Consider the following 19,785-nt stretch of genomic DNA (forward strand, 5'->3'; position numbering starts at 1 on the left):
CAGATAGCAATTATTTAACACCTGACAAAGCATGGTGTTACCTAGTCCTACCTGGCTTGCCAAACTTAACACCTTTGGATAAAATAGCTGGAAGAATAATTTCTTCCATATATGACTCCTACTTTTTAGCTTCTCATTTACAGATGTAATTGTAAGGAAAAGATACAGTCACAATGTTTTATTGTTAAAATAACAAATCTACATGCTACACAAAACTTGTTCTTCTCTAGTGCCCATATTCCTACAGCAATCTAGGCGGTATCTACATAGAATCTAGAGGTATCTACATAGCTAATACTGATTTACTTTGGTTGCTTTAGTATGATGACACAATCAGCACAATCTATCCTTGAAGAAGCTGCCACATGAAGCTCACTTCAAAAGAGATGGCCATGTTGTGCACAACCATGGTGTAGACCACTAAAATGTACCTCACTGTTTGCACAAGATTTCGTAATAATTATCTCCTGCTTCCACGGCCAAAGAGACTATTTCAAAGTACAGATTACTTCAAATTTCAAACCGCTTATAACATGCTAAGAAAAAAAAAGACTTTACTTAACTTTCACATTCAAATCTTAACAGTTTTTGCAGTTCTGGGCCCCTCAATTCAAGAAAGATGTTGAGGTGCTGGAACATGTCCAGAGAAGGGCAACAAAGCTGGTGAGGAGCCTGGAGCACAAATCCTATGAGGAGAGGTTGAGGGAGCTGGGCCTGTTTAGCCTGGAGAAGAGGAGGCTCAGGGGTGATCTTATTACTGTCTACAACTACCTGAAGGGGCATTGTAGCCAGGTGGGGGGTGGCCTCTTCTCCCAGGCAACCAGCAATAGAACAAGGGGACGCAGTCTCAAGTTGTGCCAGGGTAGGTATAGGCTGGATATTAGGAAGAAGTTCTTCACAGAGAGAGTGATTTCCCATTGGAATGGACTGCCCAGGGAGGTGGTGGAGGCACCGTCCCTGGGGGTCTTCAAGGAAAGCCTGGCTGAGGCACTTAGTGCCATGGTCTAGTTGATTGGTTAGGGCTGGGTGCTAGGTTGGACTGGATGATCTTGGAGGTCTTTTCCAACCTGGTTGATTCTATGATTCTATGAGTGAGCCGTAGAATATAGTTACCCAATTGGAAATAAATTTACTTTATGTATTTAGGAAGAATCTGGACAAGAATGGAAGTCTGAGGATCTTAATGTCTGCCAACATGTTTTCTGGAATTTTGCATATATTTTAGTATTTTCTGATAAAGAAACAATAGAGTAATATCAGTTATAACACTGTATCACTGTAAACAGATGCTAGCTTAAATGATCTGTTTATTTATGTTCTTGTTTTGGTTGAGAGAAGTAGAGGTTTTGTCATTCTTATTTTCCCAGTTAAGAGCTGTGAGTGTGCCTTTATCAAGGACCAAACTCCATCTGTCTTGATGTTGACAACACAGTACTATTAACTCCCAAGATTTTTTGCAATTTAAGTTTTCATGGAACACTTTAACAAAGATGGAAGAAATTAGTCTATGCCTTATTACAGAAGACCACACTTAATGAAGATAAACGTCCTCAGAACTTTCATGCTACATTACATTGGTCTCAAGTTTACATATATTTTCAATTCTTCTATTAAATTTTGCTCTGGTTAATGGAGAAATACTGTGCTACAAATCAACACTTGCACAGAAGCGAGGACATGAGGACATGAGGACATCAAATAATGTACAGATGTATACTTTATACAAAAATGCTCCAAAACAGTGCATCTGCTTTATATCCTTTACCAAATACATTTGATTTCATCAAAGCACAGTATCACATTTGTTGACTATGACCCAGGCTTCCCCAGAGTCATGCTGAATAACATAAATTACTGGCTTGGTTTATAGGCAGTAACAGTACACTTTATTAAACCAACTCACAGCCAGGGAAGAAAAAAGATGAGCTTTCAGACACTTGAGCTGATCTTCAACTATCCTTTCATTTTGCCTGGGATGGAGATTAGACCTGAAGTTAAAAATGTCATCCCATGCAGCATTTTAAAATAACAATGTAAATTAAGCTGTTTCCTTCATCCTTTGGTATATGTCTCCAAACTACAAATTTGTTAGGGAACTTCATCAAAACTGCAAAACAATGCCAAGGCAAAGAAAAAAAACAACCAAATCATTCAAGTTTTTGCTGCTTATTTCATATACATTCATTCAGCTACTTTTAACCAGAGCATATACAGTACACATAACAACTTCTTTAACTGGATTAGAAATGGTACCACAGAAAATATCCAGACATTAACAGCCCAAAAACCCTTAAAACTCTTTAGGCACTGTTATTCAAAGGCCAGAGGGCCTCACTCTAATCTCACCTAGTTGTAACTGCTTAAGGAAAAGAAACAATATCAACAATAAAACCCCTTAGCTTTTGTCCATGTTTTTGTAAACCTTTGCATGTGCACAATACTTTCTACGTTCAAAATCTCTGCAAACAGATGTTACTCTGATAACCAATTCCTTCTAAATACTGTAATACATATTTTATTTCAACTTCCCTTTCATCAACTCCTCCTCATTTTTATGGAAATGGGAGGGTCTACTTAGGAAACTGACTTTTAAGGGAAATACCAGCATTGAAACTTTACAAGAGATGCAGAAGTTTAACTGAAAAATGTACAGAGTAACACACACAGGCTGATACATACTCCTTTTGTAATGGTTGACACTAAGCTGTCACAAACTGACCCAATAAGCTTTCATACCAAGCAGGCAGGTCACATATGATAAAAGGTTTTCATGTCTGCAATGGTAAATAAGCTCACTTACAGTACAGTGACCTTGGTCAGCTTCTTAATAACTATATTCAGAGAGTTCAGACAACTCGAAACAAATCTCCAGGCACTCTGCTGTCTCACAGCAAGAATCAAAAAGGACAAAACCGCAATCAAAAAAATGCAATCAAAGTGGCAGCTGAGGTCCTCAGCAGGGGTTTACTCTAAGCTCCTGCAGAGAGCAGAACAGAAGCCCCAGCAGGTGCTACAAGCATCCCACGGGCTGGAAGCACAGGGCCAGTAGCAATGGGGATGAACACACAGTGCTCATAGTGGAGAGTTATGCCATGACCAGGCAATGAGAAACCACCTCAGCATAAGTGTCTTAAAGCTGCACATTGCACAAAGTCAGGGCATAAACTTAGCGAGCAGTGGTATGCACACCATCAATCCTGCAGCATATGGGGGTTGTGTGCAGTCTCTGCTACCCATTCTCTTCCAGAAAACTCACTCCACTAAGGAAAATGCTCCAGAGAAAATAAGAAATGCAGAAAGAACTGACAAACTGCATGCAGTACTGCTATCCAGTTCAAACACAGAGATCTGCAATGGGCCCAATGGAATGGGCTGCCCAGGGAGGTGGTGGAGTTGCCGTCCCTGGAGGTGTTCAAGAAAGACTGGATGAGACAGCTGATTGAATAGGGCTGGGTGCTAGGTTGGACTGAATGATCTCGGAGGTCTCTCCCAACCTGGTTGATTCTATAATTCTATGATCTACTAAGAAATGTACTAATTTCCACTAAGGCTTCCTTTGAATATGAAGCTTTCACTGACATTGCTGATCACTGCAAATACTGAGACTAGTTAGGCACAAGATAGACCACGACCTCATAAAATGCACACAACAGGAAGACCTTTTTCATTACAGACCCTGACTCCCACTCACTCTGGGTACACAATGTCTAAGTCACCTCCGAAGACTTCTACGCAAACAAAAATACAACCATGCTTAAACCACAGCACTCTTCAAGTTGGCTCCTCAAAAATCACAGGGTTTACTACATATGATGTTATTTCCCCACTGCTTGATTGACAACTGCATTCTTATGCAATGTTTAACAAAAAAAATATATCTGTTTTGCACGTCGTGCTCAGACACAAATCCACTCTGAATCAATTTCCAAAAGATAACAATGGAAATTTTTGTCTGATTTTCAGCATATCAATTAACTAGCTGCCTAAATGGTGTTTAATGCTATGAGATAAATTTCAGAAGTGTATGTGCATTTGAAAAAAGTGAAGAAGGAGACACAGAAGGCCAGCAGGTATTTCTGCAGTGTTAGATTATTCATGGTGAAGGGAACATTCACAGCAAAATTCAGTAAATGATACCAAGACAATGACAGAGGAATATATAAAAGAAAACTTACTGCTCCTCTTGTGGAACTCAAGGGGGGAAAGAAAAATAATTTAAAAAGTCCTATTCAAAATCATGTCCTCAAAAGGAAGTAAAATTGACTGAAAACTACTTTTGTGTTTATATAAAGTTGCATCAACCAAAGTAAGATGGTCCTACTTCAAACAGAGGTCTGCTAACCTGCTTAGAGAACTACTCATTACTTTCCATATATATGCACCTAGTAGTTCTTAAGACTCTGGCTTAACACAAAGGCTATTTGATGGACTTACTTTGTCTTCAGTTAAGCCATCAATATCACTTGGGATACTCTAATAAATTTAATGTAGTCAGCAGCATGAGTTAAATAGTATCTACCAAGCCCATACTTTGATTCAACATCTAGAATGGAAGAACTTTTTACTAAAAAGGGAGGAGAAGTCTCATTCAGATGCACCCTGAAATGTTGAATTTTAAACACTGGATTTTAAAGCATTGGGTGAGACTGCTCACCACATCTCTGAGCTCACTGGCACAAGATACACAGTCCAGAAGGTTGAGGAAAGATGCTGCAGGCCTTGCTCCTGGAAAAGCACACCTGGTAACTTAAAGCCTACACTGTCTGTCCTTCCCCAGAGCCCCACTTGCATGTTGCAGGTTGTTTTTTATCTATCCTTATTACACTTTCTATGACCTATCTTGAAAAAAATCCTTGAAATGAAGATGCCTTCTAGTGCCTCTCTGATTTAGAGTCTAGGAAGGAGTATCTCGTACATACAGAAGGCAGGTTTATGACCTGTTCACCATAGTCTAACATGCTACCATGTCCAGACTAATGCAGCAATTGTGTACTCTTTCAGCCTCCTGAACATGCGAACTACCACACTAAACTCAACCTATCATAAGCTGCTGCAGTTGCAGGATCTACCTTGACAAGGGGTTGGCACTGGGACCAGTGCTGTTTAGCATCTTTGTCAGCAATATGGACAGTGGGACTGAGTTCACCCTCAGCGAATCTGCAGAAGACACTAAGCTGTGTGGTCTGGTTCATGCATGGGAGGGAAGGTTCTTTGACAAGCTTAAGTGGCAGGTGGAGTCAGCCTCATCAAGTTCATCAAGTCTAGATGCAAGGAGGTGCTCAAAAGTGGTCCTGACCAGAAGGACTCGGAGGTGTCACTAGATAAAAAACTTAGTATGAGCCAGAAACACGAGCTTGCAGCCCAGAAGCCCAGCTGTATTCTGAGCTGCATCAAAACAAGTGTGACAAGCAGGGTGAGGAGACATCCATTTTAAAAGTGAATTAAAATCTCTATACCCTCTCTCCATCATTAACTTTATAAGCTACTGCCTCAACTGAAAAAGAAAAAAAAGCCTAACACCAAGCTTCAAAACATTTTGGAAAGGAAACACTGTTTAGGAATGAAACAAAAGAAAACTTTGTTTAGTTTTCACAGACTAGTTAGTGCCCACTTCATTTTCCCCACCTTCACCTCCTTAACTAAAATTCTTCCAACTGTCCCACTGCCCAGCTCCTTCCCTTTCCCTTCTCCAACTCTGCATACGTCACTACTACCTTCCACTGCTCTAATACATATTCATGTATTCAGTTACTCATTTTTCTTCAATTCCCAACATCTACATTCAGCTGCCACACTGCAATCTCCAATAGACCTCCTCCTGTCTTCAAGTTACTTTGGACAGGTAATACTGCTTCCAAACACAGCCTTCTTTTGATTCATCTACTATTGCTTTTTCAGATTTCCAAGGTGTTTCTCAGCTCTACACATAACAGGTGCAAGAAAGTGGCAAATCTCTTTGCTAGTGCCAACAGTTTTGGAAGAACTGTGACAACTCCAACATCAATAATTTAAAATATGATTAAAATTTCTTTGAATTAAAAAAAAAATTATTCCCAATGTGAATGGAAACATACTCAATTCCTTTGAAAAATCTTTAGAACTGAAACAGTGTTTAAAAAACTGCTTTTTAAGAGAGACACTCCTACTATTTCACAATTCCTTTAGTTTTCTGTAGTTTAAGTTAGGCAGCCGAGTAAGATTTCTTCAGGGACAAGATGGATTAATAATAGATGAGGGAAAAGCAGAGCTGATGAGTGCACTCACACCCTCCTAAGCTTCATCGGGTGTGAAAATGTTTCTAAACAGCATATACTTGAATGCTGACATGGCTCCTCCATACAGGCTCATTTAAAAAGGCAGTTCTAAAAGCTTTCATACTACTGCTACCAAACCATCTGTTAACAGTTTAGGCAATTCCAAAGCAACTCCAATTCCAAGAGCTCACAACATACACTCTACACTGCAAATTTGACCTGGCCAGGCTGGATAGATGGGCACACCCCAACGACATGAGTTTTACCAAGGCCAAATGCCAAGTTCTGCACTTTGTCCATGAGAACCCCATGCAGCACTACAGGCTGGGGACAAAGTGGCTAGAGAGCAGCCAGGCAGAAAGGGACCTGGGGGTGCTGGTTGACAGGTGACTGAACATGAGCCAGCAGTGTGCCCAGGTGGCCAAGAAGGCCAATGGCATCCTGGCCTGTATCAGGAATAGTGTGGCCACCAGGACCAGGGAAGTCCTTCTGCCCCTGTACTCAGCACTGGTTAAGCCACCCCTTGAGTACTGTGTCCAGTTCTGGGTCTCTCAATTTAAGAAAGATTTTGAGGTTCTTGAATGTGTCCAGAGAAGGGCAACAAGGCTGGTGAGAGGGCTGGAGCACAGCCTTACAAGGAGCAGGTGAGGGAGCTGGGGTTGTTCAGCCTGGAGAAAAGGAGGCTCAGGGGAGATCTCATTGCTCTCTACAACTACCTGAAAGGAGACTGTAGCCAGGCGGGGGTTGGTCTCTTCTCTCAGGCACCCAGTGACAGAACAAGAGGACACAGTCTCAAGCTGTCCAGGGCAGGTTCAGGCTGGACATTAGGAAGAAATTCTTCACAGAAAGAGTGATTGCCCACTGGAATGGGCTGCCCAGGAAGATGGTAGAGTCACCATCCCTGGAAGTGTTTAAAAGGAGGCTGGATGAGGCACTTAGTGCCATGGTTTAGTTAATTAGAAGGGTTAGGTGACAGGTTGGACTCAATGATCCTATAGGTCTTTTCCAACCTGGTTAAGAAAAAAGAAGAAAAAGGGGGAAAAAAAATGACTTTGCAGCTGGAACTTTTAACAAAAGAGTTGTTAACTAAGGAAGCATGGATTTTGGTGAGGAACTAGGAGGCTTTATGGCTTGCATTAAGACAGTCTAGTGCTTCAGAGATGAAGAGGAGCAGTTCTGATCTTCACAGGAAGATGTAGTATCCTGGGTAAAATAATACTGGACTTCATTTAGTTTTCTAGTATATATACTAGGGACTGTAGTACATCAAGCAGCATGCTGCATATACTACACTTTTAAATAAACATAACCCTAAATATGCTTCTGAGTAGGATGGGTGGCAAGCCTGGATGTTTCTTGATTCTACCTTGTCTCAAGCACTAGTAAGTTTTCTGTCCTGTCACTAGATAAGATGTTCTAGAGACCCAAACATATTTTGCATTACAGATAGGTGTGGTGGTCCAGAAATACTAACTTCTTGTCTTCTACAAAGACAAGAAGAATGCAGCTTTTGTGAGTTAATAAGAGTAAAATATTTTCTCTTTCCTATAACCTAAACTCAGCTAGATGAATGGAATTCTCACTTTTCTTCCTTCTGAGGATATAAACTACCTTTTTTCTGTGGCCACTTTGCTTCACTTGAAAATAGTTATTCTCCTGACTTTCAATAAAGCAGAACATTCATAGTGGAAGAGAAGGCAGAAGCAAAAAAACAGGTACTTTCCAGTTAAAAAGAAACAAAGAAACAAAGAAACAAACACTGGCTTCTACCAGCAGTAAAAAAAGGTTATGAGATCATAAAATCCAAGCTCATACATAAGGAACAGAAAATTTACAGTGAATTGGAATGCCTGAAAGTGGACACATTTACCTATACTTTCTTCTGCTACAATTATCTGGCCATTACAGTAAGCTGAAGTAGCTGAGTTATTTTGGGTGATTGATCAGATGACATTCACAGTACAAAAATTAGTATAATGTGCCTCCTTCTGCATAAGGTTACACAAGAGAGTGCCTACAAATTAGATCATATAGATGTGCCCAACTACAAATGCACATCTTCAAGTAAACTCAAACCCAGCAGCTCTTCAGCAGCAATCAATGGCTGACAAGGTTAACATAACGCAGGTTAAAGCAAAGTTGAGTAGTTAAAACAGCAAGTAATTTCCAAGTTTCCTATTTTTTCCATCTTTCTCTAAGTAATATTCAATAGTTTCTACAGGAACATCATTGGACCAGAAGAGAAAATTGCTCACAAAAACACCTCTCTGCCCACAAAAGTGTGATCCCCAATACAAAGAATCCTACAGAAGTTAGGTACAAACTAATTAATGGGTAGCATTTTAAAAGAGTGTCCATGCAATCCACAGTTACAGGGCTTACCAATGTAATCCTCTGGCTTGCTACAGCTGGATGTATTTATGAAGTATATACATTGTTAGTTTAAATGCAGATAAACTCCTCTGAATAAATAACCTGGATAATTATATCAAGTCTTTAAAGTGTATACTTCTGAAATTAGTCACGTAGGGTTAACATTTCTGAGAATGAACACAATTATTTTTAAGTTACAGTTAAATATTCTTTCCCTAACTAGTGATATTTACTTTGTGTTATTGTGGACAATTCAACTGATCACCACCAGAATCTCTCATTGCACACCTCATAAAAAAAAAGAGGGTTGTAAAAAGAAGGTAAGCATATATTGCTCCTGCCTGCAGTGAAGTAGAATCATAGAATCAACCAGGTTGGAAGAGACCTCCAAGATCATCCAGTCCAACCTAGCACCCAGCCCTAACCAATCAACTAGACCACGGCACTAAGTGCCTCATCCAGGCTTTTCTTGAAGACCTCCAGGGACGGTGACTCCACCACCTCCCTGGGCAGCCCATTCCAATGCCAATCACTCTCTCTGGGAAGAACTTCTTCCTAATATCCAGCCTATACCTACCCTGGCACAACTTGAGACAGTGTCCCCTTGTTCTATTGCTGGTTGCCTGGCAGAAGAGGCCACCCCTCACCTGGCTACAATGCCCCTTCAGGTAGTTGTAGACAGTAATAAGATCACCCCTGAGCCTCCTCTTCTCCAGGCTAAACAGGCCCAGCTCCCTCAACCTCTCCTCATAGGATTTGTGCTCCAGGCCCCTCACCAGCTTTGTTGCCCTTCTCTGAACATGTTCCAGCACCTCAACATCTTTCTTGAATTGAGGGGCCCAGAACTGGACACAGTACTCAAGGTGTGGCCTGACCAGTGCTGAGTACAGGGGAAGAATAACCTCCTTTGTCCTACTGGCCACACTCTTCCTGATGCAGGCCAGGATGCCAGTAACTTGATAAGAATATTATTCACATAAACTAAGAAAAGAAGACATTAAAACTGTGGGTCAAGCTATTCAGAGCATACATCCAAGTCCCCACATTCAAAATGAGAACATTACAAGGTTAGATGTATGATGCTGAATATATTTAATTTTAGCTATTAGGTGACACAAGAAACCACTCATGACAGTTAAGGATTACCCCACATTTCTGTACTTTGAAAGTATGTAAGTTAGACAGTGTGACAGCACAATGTAATTACGTATATTCTAAACAGATATGCCTTGAAAGGTACCAACATTTCTTATTGTATATAAAAATAGTATATTATTGGCTTCAGGCAACTAGCATAATCATGTGTTGCATATTAAAATCAGATATCCCAATTTAGAGCTAAATCTGAAGGTATTTTACTAATTTGCTCCTCGATCATTTAGTAATTTGACATAATCATTACCAAGGCTATTATAAATAAACAAAACCTCATACTGAGTATATTCACTCCAATATAATTTTAGAAGGAAAAAAACCCATATGCTCGCCACAAATTCTATAGGATCATGAACAGGACAGGCACTTTCTCTTTGGAAGTCTGCAATGTATTTTTTTTTCTCAGAGGTTGAATTTCTTAAATTTAGGGGCCTGCACTTTGTACCAGTTGTGTGAACAGATCTAGGTCTCTTGACTTACAGCTTTTTGATACTGCATGAAGGAACAATATATAGAAAAATATCAGGCTGGAGACTGAGCTGTATTCACCTAAGAGAAAGAGGTAAGGAGAATATAGGAAGTATGAAGCTGTGATTTTGGAAAGAAATGTTAAGAGGACTGAAAGGGCAGCAGAAAAATAACAGTTGGCTCTTGAAGATCAATATGAAAATAAACCAAAGCAAGGAGGACCCGTCCATAGCACAGTCTGAGTGAAACTGTTCTTGATATCACTACACAGATTCACTGAATAGGTTTGACTGAAGTAGTCGAAGTCAAAAGAAGTCACTCTGCTGACATCAGTAGGCTTCGTTCAGGCCACTACACGCAGTCCTTATGATCCCTCTTCCTTTCATCTAGGCTAAGAATCCTCCCCATTTTACTGAACAGTACCGTCTCCCATTTCTCTAAGAATCTGTCTGTATCCACTCTGCAGAGTGGATTTTCTTTTTAAACAGCTGTATCCACTCTCCAGAGTGTTTTTTTTTAAACCAGTTGCATCTACGTCTACCTGAAACCAATAAAATATATAGAGTCTCTGCACCCTTCTTGTAACAGGTAGGAGTATATTAGGGCTAATGGGAAGGTAGTGAATTGAGGAGCATCTCAGGAACTCTGGGGCCATTAGAGTAACTGCAAGCAGTGAAAAGACACCTAAAACATAAGGGAAATTAATGATTTTTGTTTATTTAAACTGTGCATAGGGAGTACAAAGCTTTTTCATGCAAATTATTTACAGTCTGAATAAAACATACGGAACATTAAACATTAAGCACAGGTCCAAATTTTACTATTGGGCTTTCAGACCCCATGGCTAGTCAGAATATCTAGTAAGAGAACATTTTCAAAAGCAAACTCTAGCTTCATGGAGCCTGCCATTACTGGGTTTAAATATTTACTGTGATTTGAACTAGTGATTTAATTTTTTTTTCCTAGTATATGTATATGACAATGTTGACAGGATACTAACTAGAAAGACTAAAACATTATCAGACTGTATTGGCCAAATGTTTAAAAGCTAGAAATGTCCCATTCCTTCAATTTCCTTCAAACACTTAATATTTTCCTTTGGGGAAGTAACTCATGTTTTATCATCACGATTTCTATTTGCTTCTGGAGCACGAGTCATGCTCTTCAATTATTTTCAATTGATTGTATAATTATTAGTGAGAACAGGGCATTTGGCTGGTCTATATTCAGATTTGGGTTTTTTTAATAAGAATTTCTGCTTACCTTCAGGTGAAGTACCTGGCTTTTGAGAAAACACAGAGCTTATCTTACTCTTCTTGCTGCTGTTGCTGTTGACAGACAAGGTAGACTGAATTTTTCTGTGCATTTTTTCTGAAACAGGAGCTGAAAGCTTTCTGTTGTCTGCAGGCGTATGCTTGACTCCATTGTGAATTCCACTTCCATTACTTAGACCCACATGGCCGTTTTGGATTTTAACACTTTCTTCCTCACCCCTTTCCAGTGCTGAAGTATTTGGCTGAGGCAAACGCTGAGGTTGTGCTTAAAATTAAAGAAAGAATGGGTTAATTTAAAATGTAAATTGATAATTGAACACTATAGGCTAGATTGAGAATGCAACTTTCATTGCTTTTATTGATCAAAGAATAGAGAAAAAAGTTAACACTTCCCCATCAAAACAAGAAAGCAGAAAATATCTCTAGGTTAAAGTAATATTTCTAGATTAAAATAATTATTAGGTGTTCAGGTCCCCAGACAAAGAACAAAGCTGGTAACTTGTAGGAAAAAAGAAATCAAGAGAGAAAAAGTAGCAAAACTGAAATAAACTTGTGTTAAGGGAGCCAAATGAAGAAAGAGGTAAATGTACTGGTATAAGAGAAAAAAGCTATGGGAGGGAAGAAACAGACTCCAGTAATGGAAGTGAAGCTAAAGGTAATGGGCCAGTTAGGGCTTTAATGGCCACAAACTGGTTAAAGTCAAACAAACAAACAAACTAAAACCTGGCAAGAAAGGAATTTAATGGACTGGTTAAGACTATAAGACCACATATTATAAACTCATTCTAGCAAGAGGTTGTGAAACTCGCAGAGCTACTGCACCACAAGGAAGCATACTTTTAATAACATGTAAAACGCATTGTCTATGTATGTAAAGTCTCTGTATAAAGAAAAGATGTAAGATTCTTTTTTAAAGCTTTGTAATAAAAAAAAGTGTTTTGCAATTAAACTTTATTATTTAGTTAAAAAAAAAGCAAAACAAATCCACAAAAAAATTCATAATTGTAAAGAATCATTCAAATCACCTCTCCTAATTAAAACACTTCTGTATCATGCTTGGACATAAAGAGGTTTTCAGACAGTCCAATCTTCAACTATTTATAAATCTAATGCCAAGGACAAAAAAAACAGATTCTACTAAAGAGTGAGCTGAAGAGAGATCAGACAGTGGCAGCAGTAAAAAAGCGTTTTGCAGTTCATTCTCTTTTCAGATGATTCTCTTTCAGATTATTTCACAGTGTAGCCTCATATGCACATTACACTGTGCCCAAGAAAATAGTATGTATAGCTTAACCAATTTCCTGCAAAAGAAACATCTCTACTGTTCACTTCAGGCACAAAATTTGTCCCACATTTTGGGACAAATACTACTGGGACACACAGTTCAATGTGATCTCTAAAAAAATCCAGTACTGAATTTGCCTAACAAACCCTCAATGCTTCCTTTTTATCAAGAACACCAAAACCATTCCCCAGTTCTTCCTCTAACTATCATAAACTTGTCCTGGTCAAGTTCACTGGCAAAAAAAGATACCTTTTGTAAAACTTTAAATATGAACTGTTCAATTTTACCTCACATTTGATTTTTTTCAGTGATAACAACTAAGACTTTTAAGACGATACCTAAACCCTGAATCTATTTCACAAAACTGCATAGTTTGTCTCGTAGGAAAGAAAGGGAGGGCTGGGGGAAACATTTATGCTTTAGTCTCCACAAAGATGTTGCTAGAAAGACAAAGATCATTTCCTTCTATTACCAGCAGTAACTGCTCCAAGCCAACAGAGGAGCACAATGCTACTAACACCTGAACAAATAACTGCTGCTTATGAAAAATTTTGTTGGCAAAATTGAAACTTCTCCTTTCAGATTTGCAAAATCTTTGAGAAGCATAGGCAAAGCATTTCCTTCATTCTGGAATTAAATCTGTACGATATGTTAACATTCCCAGACTTTTGTAATAGCCTCAAAACATTTTTTTATAGAGATTTTTCCTTCCTGAATAGGATTCATTGAAAGTATTGTACCAGAAACCTTTTCTGTAGCTCATCTTTCCATGTATGTAGAAGAACTAATTTTGTTAAATATCATTTTTTTATGAATATTATTTACCTATGGTTGTATTTCCATTTTAAAATATTGGATGTACACCCAACCACAGTTAAAACCAAAATCTTTGGAAATATCAGAAATCATAATTTTACTCTCCAAAGTTCAGTGTTCATACTCATAGTTCCTCATAGCTATTATTATCCTACTCAAATGTACTATTAAGGAACAGTGTCTCTCACATTCCATGTAACAATGTTCTTTTAAGCTGTGCTGCTCATGATTCCCAGCTGGGGAGTGGTACAGTTGCACCTAGAATTAGTAGGGAGGGTGTTAACCCCTCTCAAAAAAGAAAAGCAATAGACTACACTAAGACTTCTGTATGTCTGAATATGCAAGTTTCTAAAACTGACAGCTAAATTGGTGGTGGCAGCTTACAAGTGTTTGCTTATTTTTAGTGCTTTGCTACAATGCAAAAACTTGACAAAATGATCCAAAATTCAATCTTTGAAATTAGGCCTGCTTCTGACAGTGTAGGTGAATGTCTTGTTGAATCTAAACAGTTGCATGGTTTTGCTTTTATTATAAGATATCTGGGATTTTTTTTTTTGAGTTTGGATTTAAAAAGAGAAAAAAAAATTACAAAATCATCTTGTTCCCTAAGTACTCCTAGTTCAGTCTTTTAACATTAACATACACATTTTTAGCTGACTGGCTTTACAGTATTCACATGTGATACACAGGTCAGATCAAAATGGAATAAAACCCCAAATGTATTAGTTATCTCAATTTAAATTTATTTTAACTTTATTGATAATTTTGCACTAGGGAGACTTGAATCTTATGGTTAAAACACACTTGAAACCAATTAGGAACCATATGACTGCATTCTAGCATAAAGAACAAAAGGAATTGACAGTTCCAAGATTAAGCCACAACCACTCAGTTTAAGATAGAAATATTTTTACCTTATTTTTTAAAGGTTGTATATATCTTAAAAAAAAAAAAAAAAGGGCATAATGTGGGGAACAACACAATGCTTCTTAAAACACAGTGATACCCAGGGACTCTCACTCTCTCTTTAATGATCCACTGCTCTCATTCAGCTGTCTTTCTTTTTTCAAATCTTTACATATGTGACAGCTCTCAAAAGTAGACCATAGACCATCTGGCATTTTCAGAGGTGTAACTTGTGCAAATTCAGCTCTACTGGGAACACAATGCTATCTTCTGCCTGCGTTATAAAAGATACAATAGAATGTAGAACTTATGAGTTGTTTTGAATTATTCATTTTTTGCCTGTATATTCAAGAAATTTTACAAACTCTGCATTTTGTACTACATAATCACATGCGTTAAAGGTACAAAGAAACTTTTTGACACCTCTTTTCTACAGAAAGATGGCATTTTGTTTGATATGTGAACATTCAGCGCCTGTTATATCATTCTAAACAGGCCGGGTGCTGCTACAAAAGATCCCATTTTACACTCTATGTAGGAGCAAAAAATTTATTCTTGATATTCAATAACTAATGTAATACACATCAAAATTTTGAATATGAGTTGGATGAACATTCAGCATCTTCAAATCAGGATGGCACTGGTCACTTATTGTATGTCAAAGACTTAAAAAAAAGAAATCATTCCTCACAACACAGAAATATTGCCATTTCAAACATCCACAATGAATAGTTTCAAATGTCCTAAGACATACTGTGCTTTTTAGGTTAATATGTTTTTAATCTTTAGCAAAACCAGTAGATTTAAGTCAATATTTTATACAGTGCTAACACTAGTGGATTTGCAATATGAATGATAAATATTGGATTAATGATTCAAAAGACTGAGTCTTTTTTGATAGAAAACTAGCAGATAATGTAGCTAGTAATAACTATATATGAATCTGCTGCCTGTGGAAAAGCAATAAAAAGGCAATATATTGCTATAGTATATAATCTATTAGTGTATTTCACTGCTTCCTTGTCAATGGTTTCCTTGCAAAGTGGCTTTAATACATAACTTCTGCTGCTATTTAAATAACTTTGCATAATAATTTAATTGTGAGGTTTCTATCTGGTTAGTAAATATTTAAGCAGTAAACATTCACTATGGCTTTGAAGTAACTACACATGTTCTCGTTCAGACTCCAAAATCCTTAGCCCAGTTTTAATGAATATGCACACTGACAATTTGTTGTTTACACCTTGCAACATAACAGTAACTCTCAAGAGAAAAATTCTGATGTATGCATTTAACAGAAAAATGTATGTCAACACAAGGAAATTCAGCAAAAGAGGACAGTCTAACCAATTGGCAGGGATTTTAGACACAACACAAAACCAAGCAAACAAGGAATACTGACTCCGCAGAGTCAAAATTCATCAGCAGCTTTGCACCTGACACCAAGCTCTGTGGTCCAGTTGACATGCTGGAAGGAAGGGATGCCACCTGGAGGGACTTGGACAGGCTTGAGAGATGGGCCCAAGCCCATGAAACTGCATGAAATTCAACAAGTCCAAGTGAAAGGTCCTACACCTGGGTCAGGGCGATCCCAAGCAGTAAATGGGAGAAGAGAGCTCGAGAGTGGTCTTGAAGAGAAGGATTTGGGGGTGACAGTTGATGGAAAATTTAACATGAGCCAGCAAAGTGCACGTGCAGCCCAGAAGGCAAACTGTATCCTGGGCTGCATCAAAAGAACTGTGATCAGCAGGAAAAGGGAAGTCACTTTGCCTGTCACCTCTACTCTTGTGAGACCCTGCTTGGAGTAATGAATTCCATTCTGGCACTCCCAACTTAAGGAGGACATCATGTCCAGAGGAGGACCATGAAGATGATCAGAAGGCTGGAGCACTTTCCCTATGGGGACAGGCTGTAAGAGTTAGGGCTGTTCAGCCTGAGGAAAAGAAGGCTCAGAGGAGACCTTACAGCAGCCTGAAAGGAGCCTACAGAAAAGACAGGAAGGGATTTTTCACAAGGGGTTGTAATGATAGGATTAGAGGCAATGTGTTGAAGCTTGAGGAGGGCAGATTTAGACTATATATTAGAAAGAAAATATTTACAGTAAGGGTGGTAAGACACTGGAACAGGTTGCCCAGTGAGGACATGGATGCTCTCTGGGGGTATTCAGGTTGGATGAGCCTTTGAGGAATTTGGTCTAGTGCTGAAGGTGACCCTGCCTATGGCGGGGAGGCTGGAACTAGATTGTCTTTAAGGTCTCTTCCAACCTAAACCATTCTATGAATCTATGAAGAAAAAGAAAACATCAGGAGAAAGAGAAGAACTGAGACGGCTAAGTAGCAGCTTAACCACAACAAAAGAAATACAGATGCCCGTGGAGTTTGCTAGGCTAGCCAATGCCACCAATGGAAAAACTACTTTCCAGCTTACAGCCTGAGTCATCTGACTACACGCCCAAAGAGGTAAGAACTTTGTTTTCTTTCGTTTATGACACAATAGTTTATGACATCAGATCAGGCCACAGAGCAGTTATTTTTGCAGGTGGACTAGGGAGGAATAAAATGCACAAATCCTGGGTGTAAAAAAAAAAAAATGAACATTTGGTATTCCAAACACTGAGGACATACAAAGTATGATTTCATTTGAAAATATCCTCAACACCTCTCTGTCTCCCAAAACATCTGCAACTACCACAAGAGCATACATTCTGTTTAAGAAATGCAGAGGTCTTCCTTGAGCCCACTTGATGCTGAAACCCCAGACCTACATGCTAATTTGACATGGGGAAATTGTTTGATCTCAGTGGTAGCTGATCCTGCCGCCTCTGCATGGATCACATGGAAAAGAGACTAGGTGCAAGGGAGCTAAGAATCAGGCCTCTGGTTTTTATCAGTGCTTCCTTGTAACACAGACTTCAGCTTGAGGGGAAAAATAAAGCAGATGACAGATAGTCATGGATTGCACAGCAAAACCAGAGGCTGCCTGGATTCTAGAGTAAAACTAAGGTGATTCCATATTGCTTCTGGAAACTACCTAATTTCCTGAGGTATAAAAGACAACATTTCCAACTTACTAGCAAAAAATCTTACCTTTTCAAAAGTAATACAAATTACAGTATCACAGTATCACCAAGGTTGGAAGAGACCTCACACATCATCAAGTCCAACCCTTTACCACAGAGCTCAAGGCTAGACCATGGCACCAAGTGCCACGTCCAACCTTGCCCTGAACTGCCCCAGGGACGGTGACTCCACCACCTCCCCGGGCAGCCCATTCCAGTGTCCAATGACTCTCTCAGTGAAGAACTTTCTCCTCACCTCCAGCCTAAATCTCCCCTGGCGCAGCCTGAGGCTGTGTCCTCTTGTTCTGGTGCTGGCCACCTGAGAGAAGAGAGCAACCTCCTCCTGGCCACAACCACCCCTCAGGTAGTTGTAGACAGCAATAAGATCACCCCTGAGCCTCCTCTTCTCCAGGCTAAACAATCCCAGCTCCCTCAGCCTCTCCTCATAGGGCTTGTGCTCTGTATGCATTCATATGCTCAATAAGCATAACATTTCAGTGAAGCTGACAGAACTCCAATCTCTCAACCTCTCTCCCTCCCCACTTTTGTAACTAAAATCCTGAGTAGTCTCTACATGGTTCTTCAAACTACATCAATAGTTTTCTCTGCCTAGCTATTCAGAATATTAACATTCAGATTATAAGATGTACCTCTGAGTCAACCTGTGAAGTGGCTTTTGTCAGCAATTATTTTTGAATATTTTCCAGGACATAAATAGCATATACTGCAGCTTCCATATCACAGAAGGCATACATTAACTAAATAACAAGGTACCATCAAGGTACAATCTAGCTTTTAAAATCAATTTTTTACGCAGAATTTTTTATACCATGCTGACTTTACAAGGAAAACAAAGTAGCAACTAAGAACATCAACTGCTTTTGTATAGAATTGCTTCTTGTAAGGCACGAGGACATCTTCAAAATGAATATAATATATTATTATGAAACAGGATGTCCTTTGTAATGAAAATACTGTAGCAAAATTGCTGGTATGAGTTTTACAGGACCCACACTGAGAGCATTTTGTTAAAATGCGTCTGAGAAGACATCCAGGGAACCTCAGGTATAACAGAAATGGAGCTCACAGGGGACAAAAGGAAAAGACATTTTATCCCACCATCTCTCAGTCAGTGCAGAGCTGGTGAGAATGGCAAACGCATGTGTGCATGTGTGTTTATGGGTTGAGAAAGTGACATAAGCACACAAGAAGGTGCCAAGAGTACTCTTAAATCTGTGCAAAGACACCTGCAGTGCCTTCCTCTGGAAAAACTGCAGGACCTTATACACTCTTTGAAGGGTTGCAGGCATTGTATAAAGACGTCTTTGACGTGCCCAGAAAGAAGCAGTTACCACAGGGAAGCATGAAAAGGGCTGGTAGCCAGAGGTTTACAAAGTTGATAGACATCCCCACTGAAAATGTCGAGTGAATTTCTCTATTTACAAATTCTCTCTCTTGGTGTGTTTTTGCAAAACAAAGAAATGTTTGCTGATACTTTTTAATATCAACAGTAAATTTGTAATCATTGCTGAACTGAGAAAATTCTTAACATTTTTAATTATCTGTCTTTTAATAATGATCTCAAAATCCAAATATCCTTCTGTCTTCTAATTACCATTAGATTATCAGTAAATTCTCATCTATCCTACACAGATCTTATCATCATTAGCAATGCTTTTGTGAGACTGCATATACTGGCCTCTATGAAAAAACTTGGCAGATTATTTAAACTCTTGCTAGATCACAAGAATGCAATGACTGTTAAGCCATATCTTTATAAAGTGGAATATAGTTCTCACTGTAGCATACAGTCTCACTTCTTGAGAACAAGCAGCTCATCACAAAAAAAAAAACCAAGAAAAGAGCCAAACACAAACCAGGATGTTACAGGTAACAGGCACCCAGACATCTGGGGAATAATAAATTTCTGTATAAAGCTGTGTGCAAAAGTGGAAAACTTTATTTGAAGCTTTCCACTTCTAACATTTATCTGCTCATTCTTCTCCTCATACATTCACACATCGCAGTGTATTATTTGCTTCTATGTTTCATAACATTACAAGTATTAGCAACAGTGGTTATAGTTGCACATGTGTGTCCAATGACAGGATAACTTAAGGTCACCTGTTCAACATTCCATGAGCATAATTATGGTGTTTTACACATTAATTATTAATAAAGCAGGGTTGAGTTTGT

The 19,785-nt window shown here is 38.9% G+C and overlaps 1 protein-coding gene across 9 annotated transcripts in view; it reads right to left on the reverse strand.

Moving 5' to 3' along the window:
- The window catches only part of MDFIC (MyoD family inhibitor domain containing), a 59,009-nt gene that overhangs the window by 7,027 nt on the left and 32,197 nt on the right, over positions 1 to 19,785 (reverse strand). For 7 of the 9 annotated variants that reach the window (XM_064142094.1, XM_064142088.1, XM_064142090.1 and 4 more), the window contains 2 exons: positions 11,514 to 11,789; positions 9,732 to 10,934 (listed from right to left, as the gene is read on the reverse strand). In XM_064142094.1, the coding sequence (XP_063998164.1) occupies positions 10,660 to 10,934; positions 11,514 to 11,789 (551 nt within the window). In that variant the 3' untranslated portion in view covers positions 9,732 to 10,659. Of the gene's footprint in view, positions 1 to 9,731; positions 10,935 to 11,513; positions 11,790 to 19,785 lie in introns of those variants that run through there. The other 2 variants (XM_064142092.1, XM_064142087.1) reach the window with 1 other exon arrangement.

The sequence above is a fragment of the Pogoniulus pusillus genome, chromosome 4, assembly GCF_015220805.1.
Source record: "Pogoniulus pusillus isolate bPogPus1 chromosome 4, bPogPus1.pri, whole genome shotgun sequence".
NCBI lineage: Eukaryota > Metazoa > Chordata > Aves > Piciformes > Lybiidae > Pogoniulus > Pogoniulus pusillus.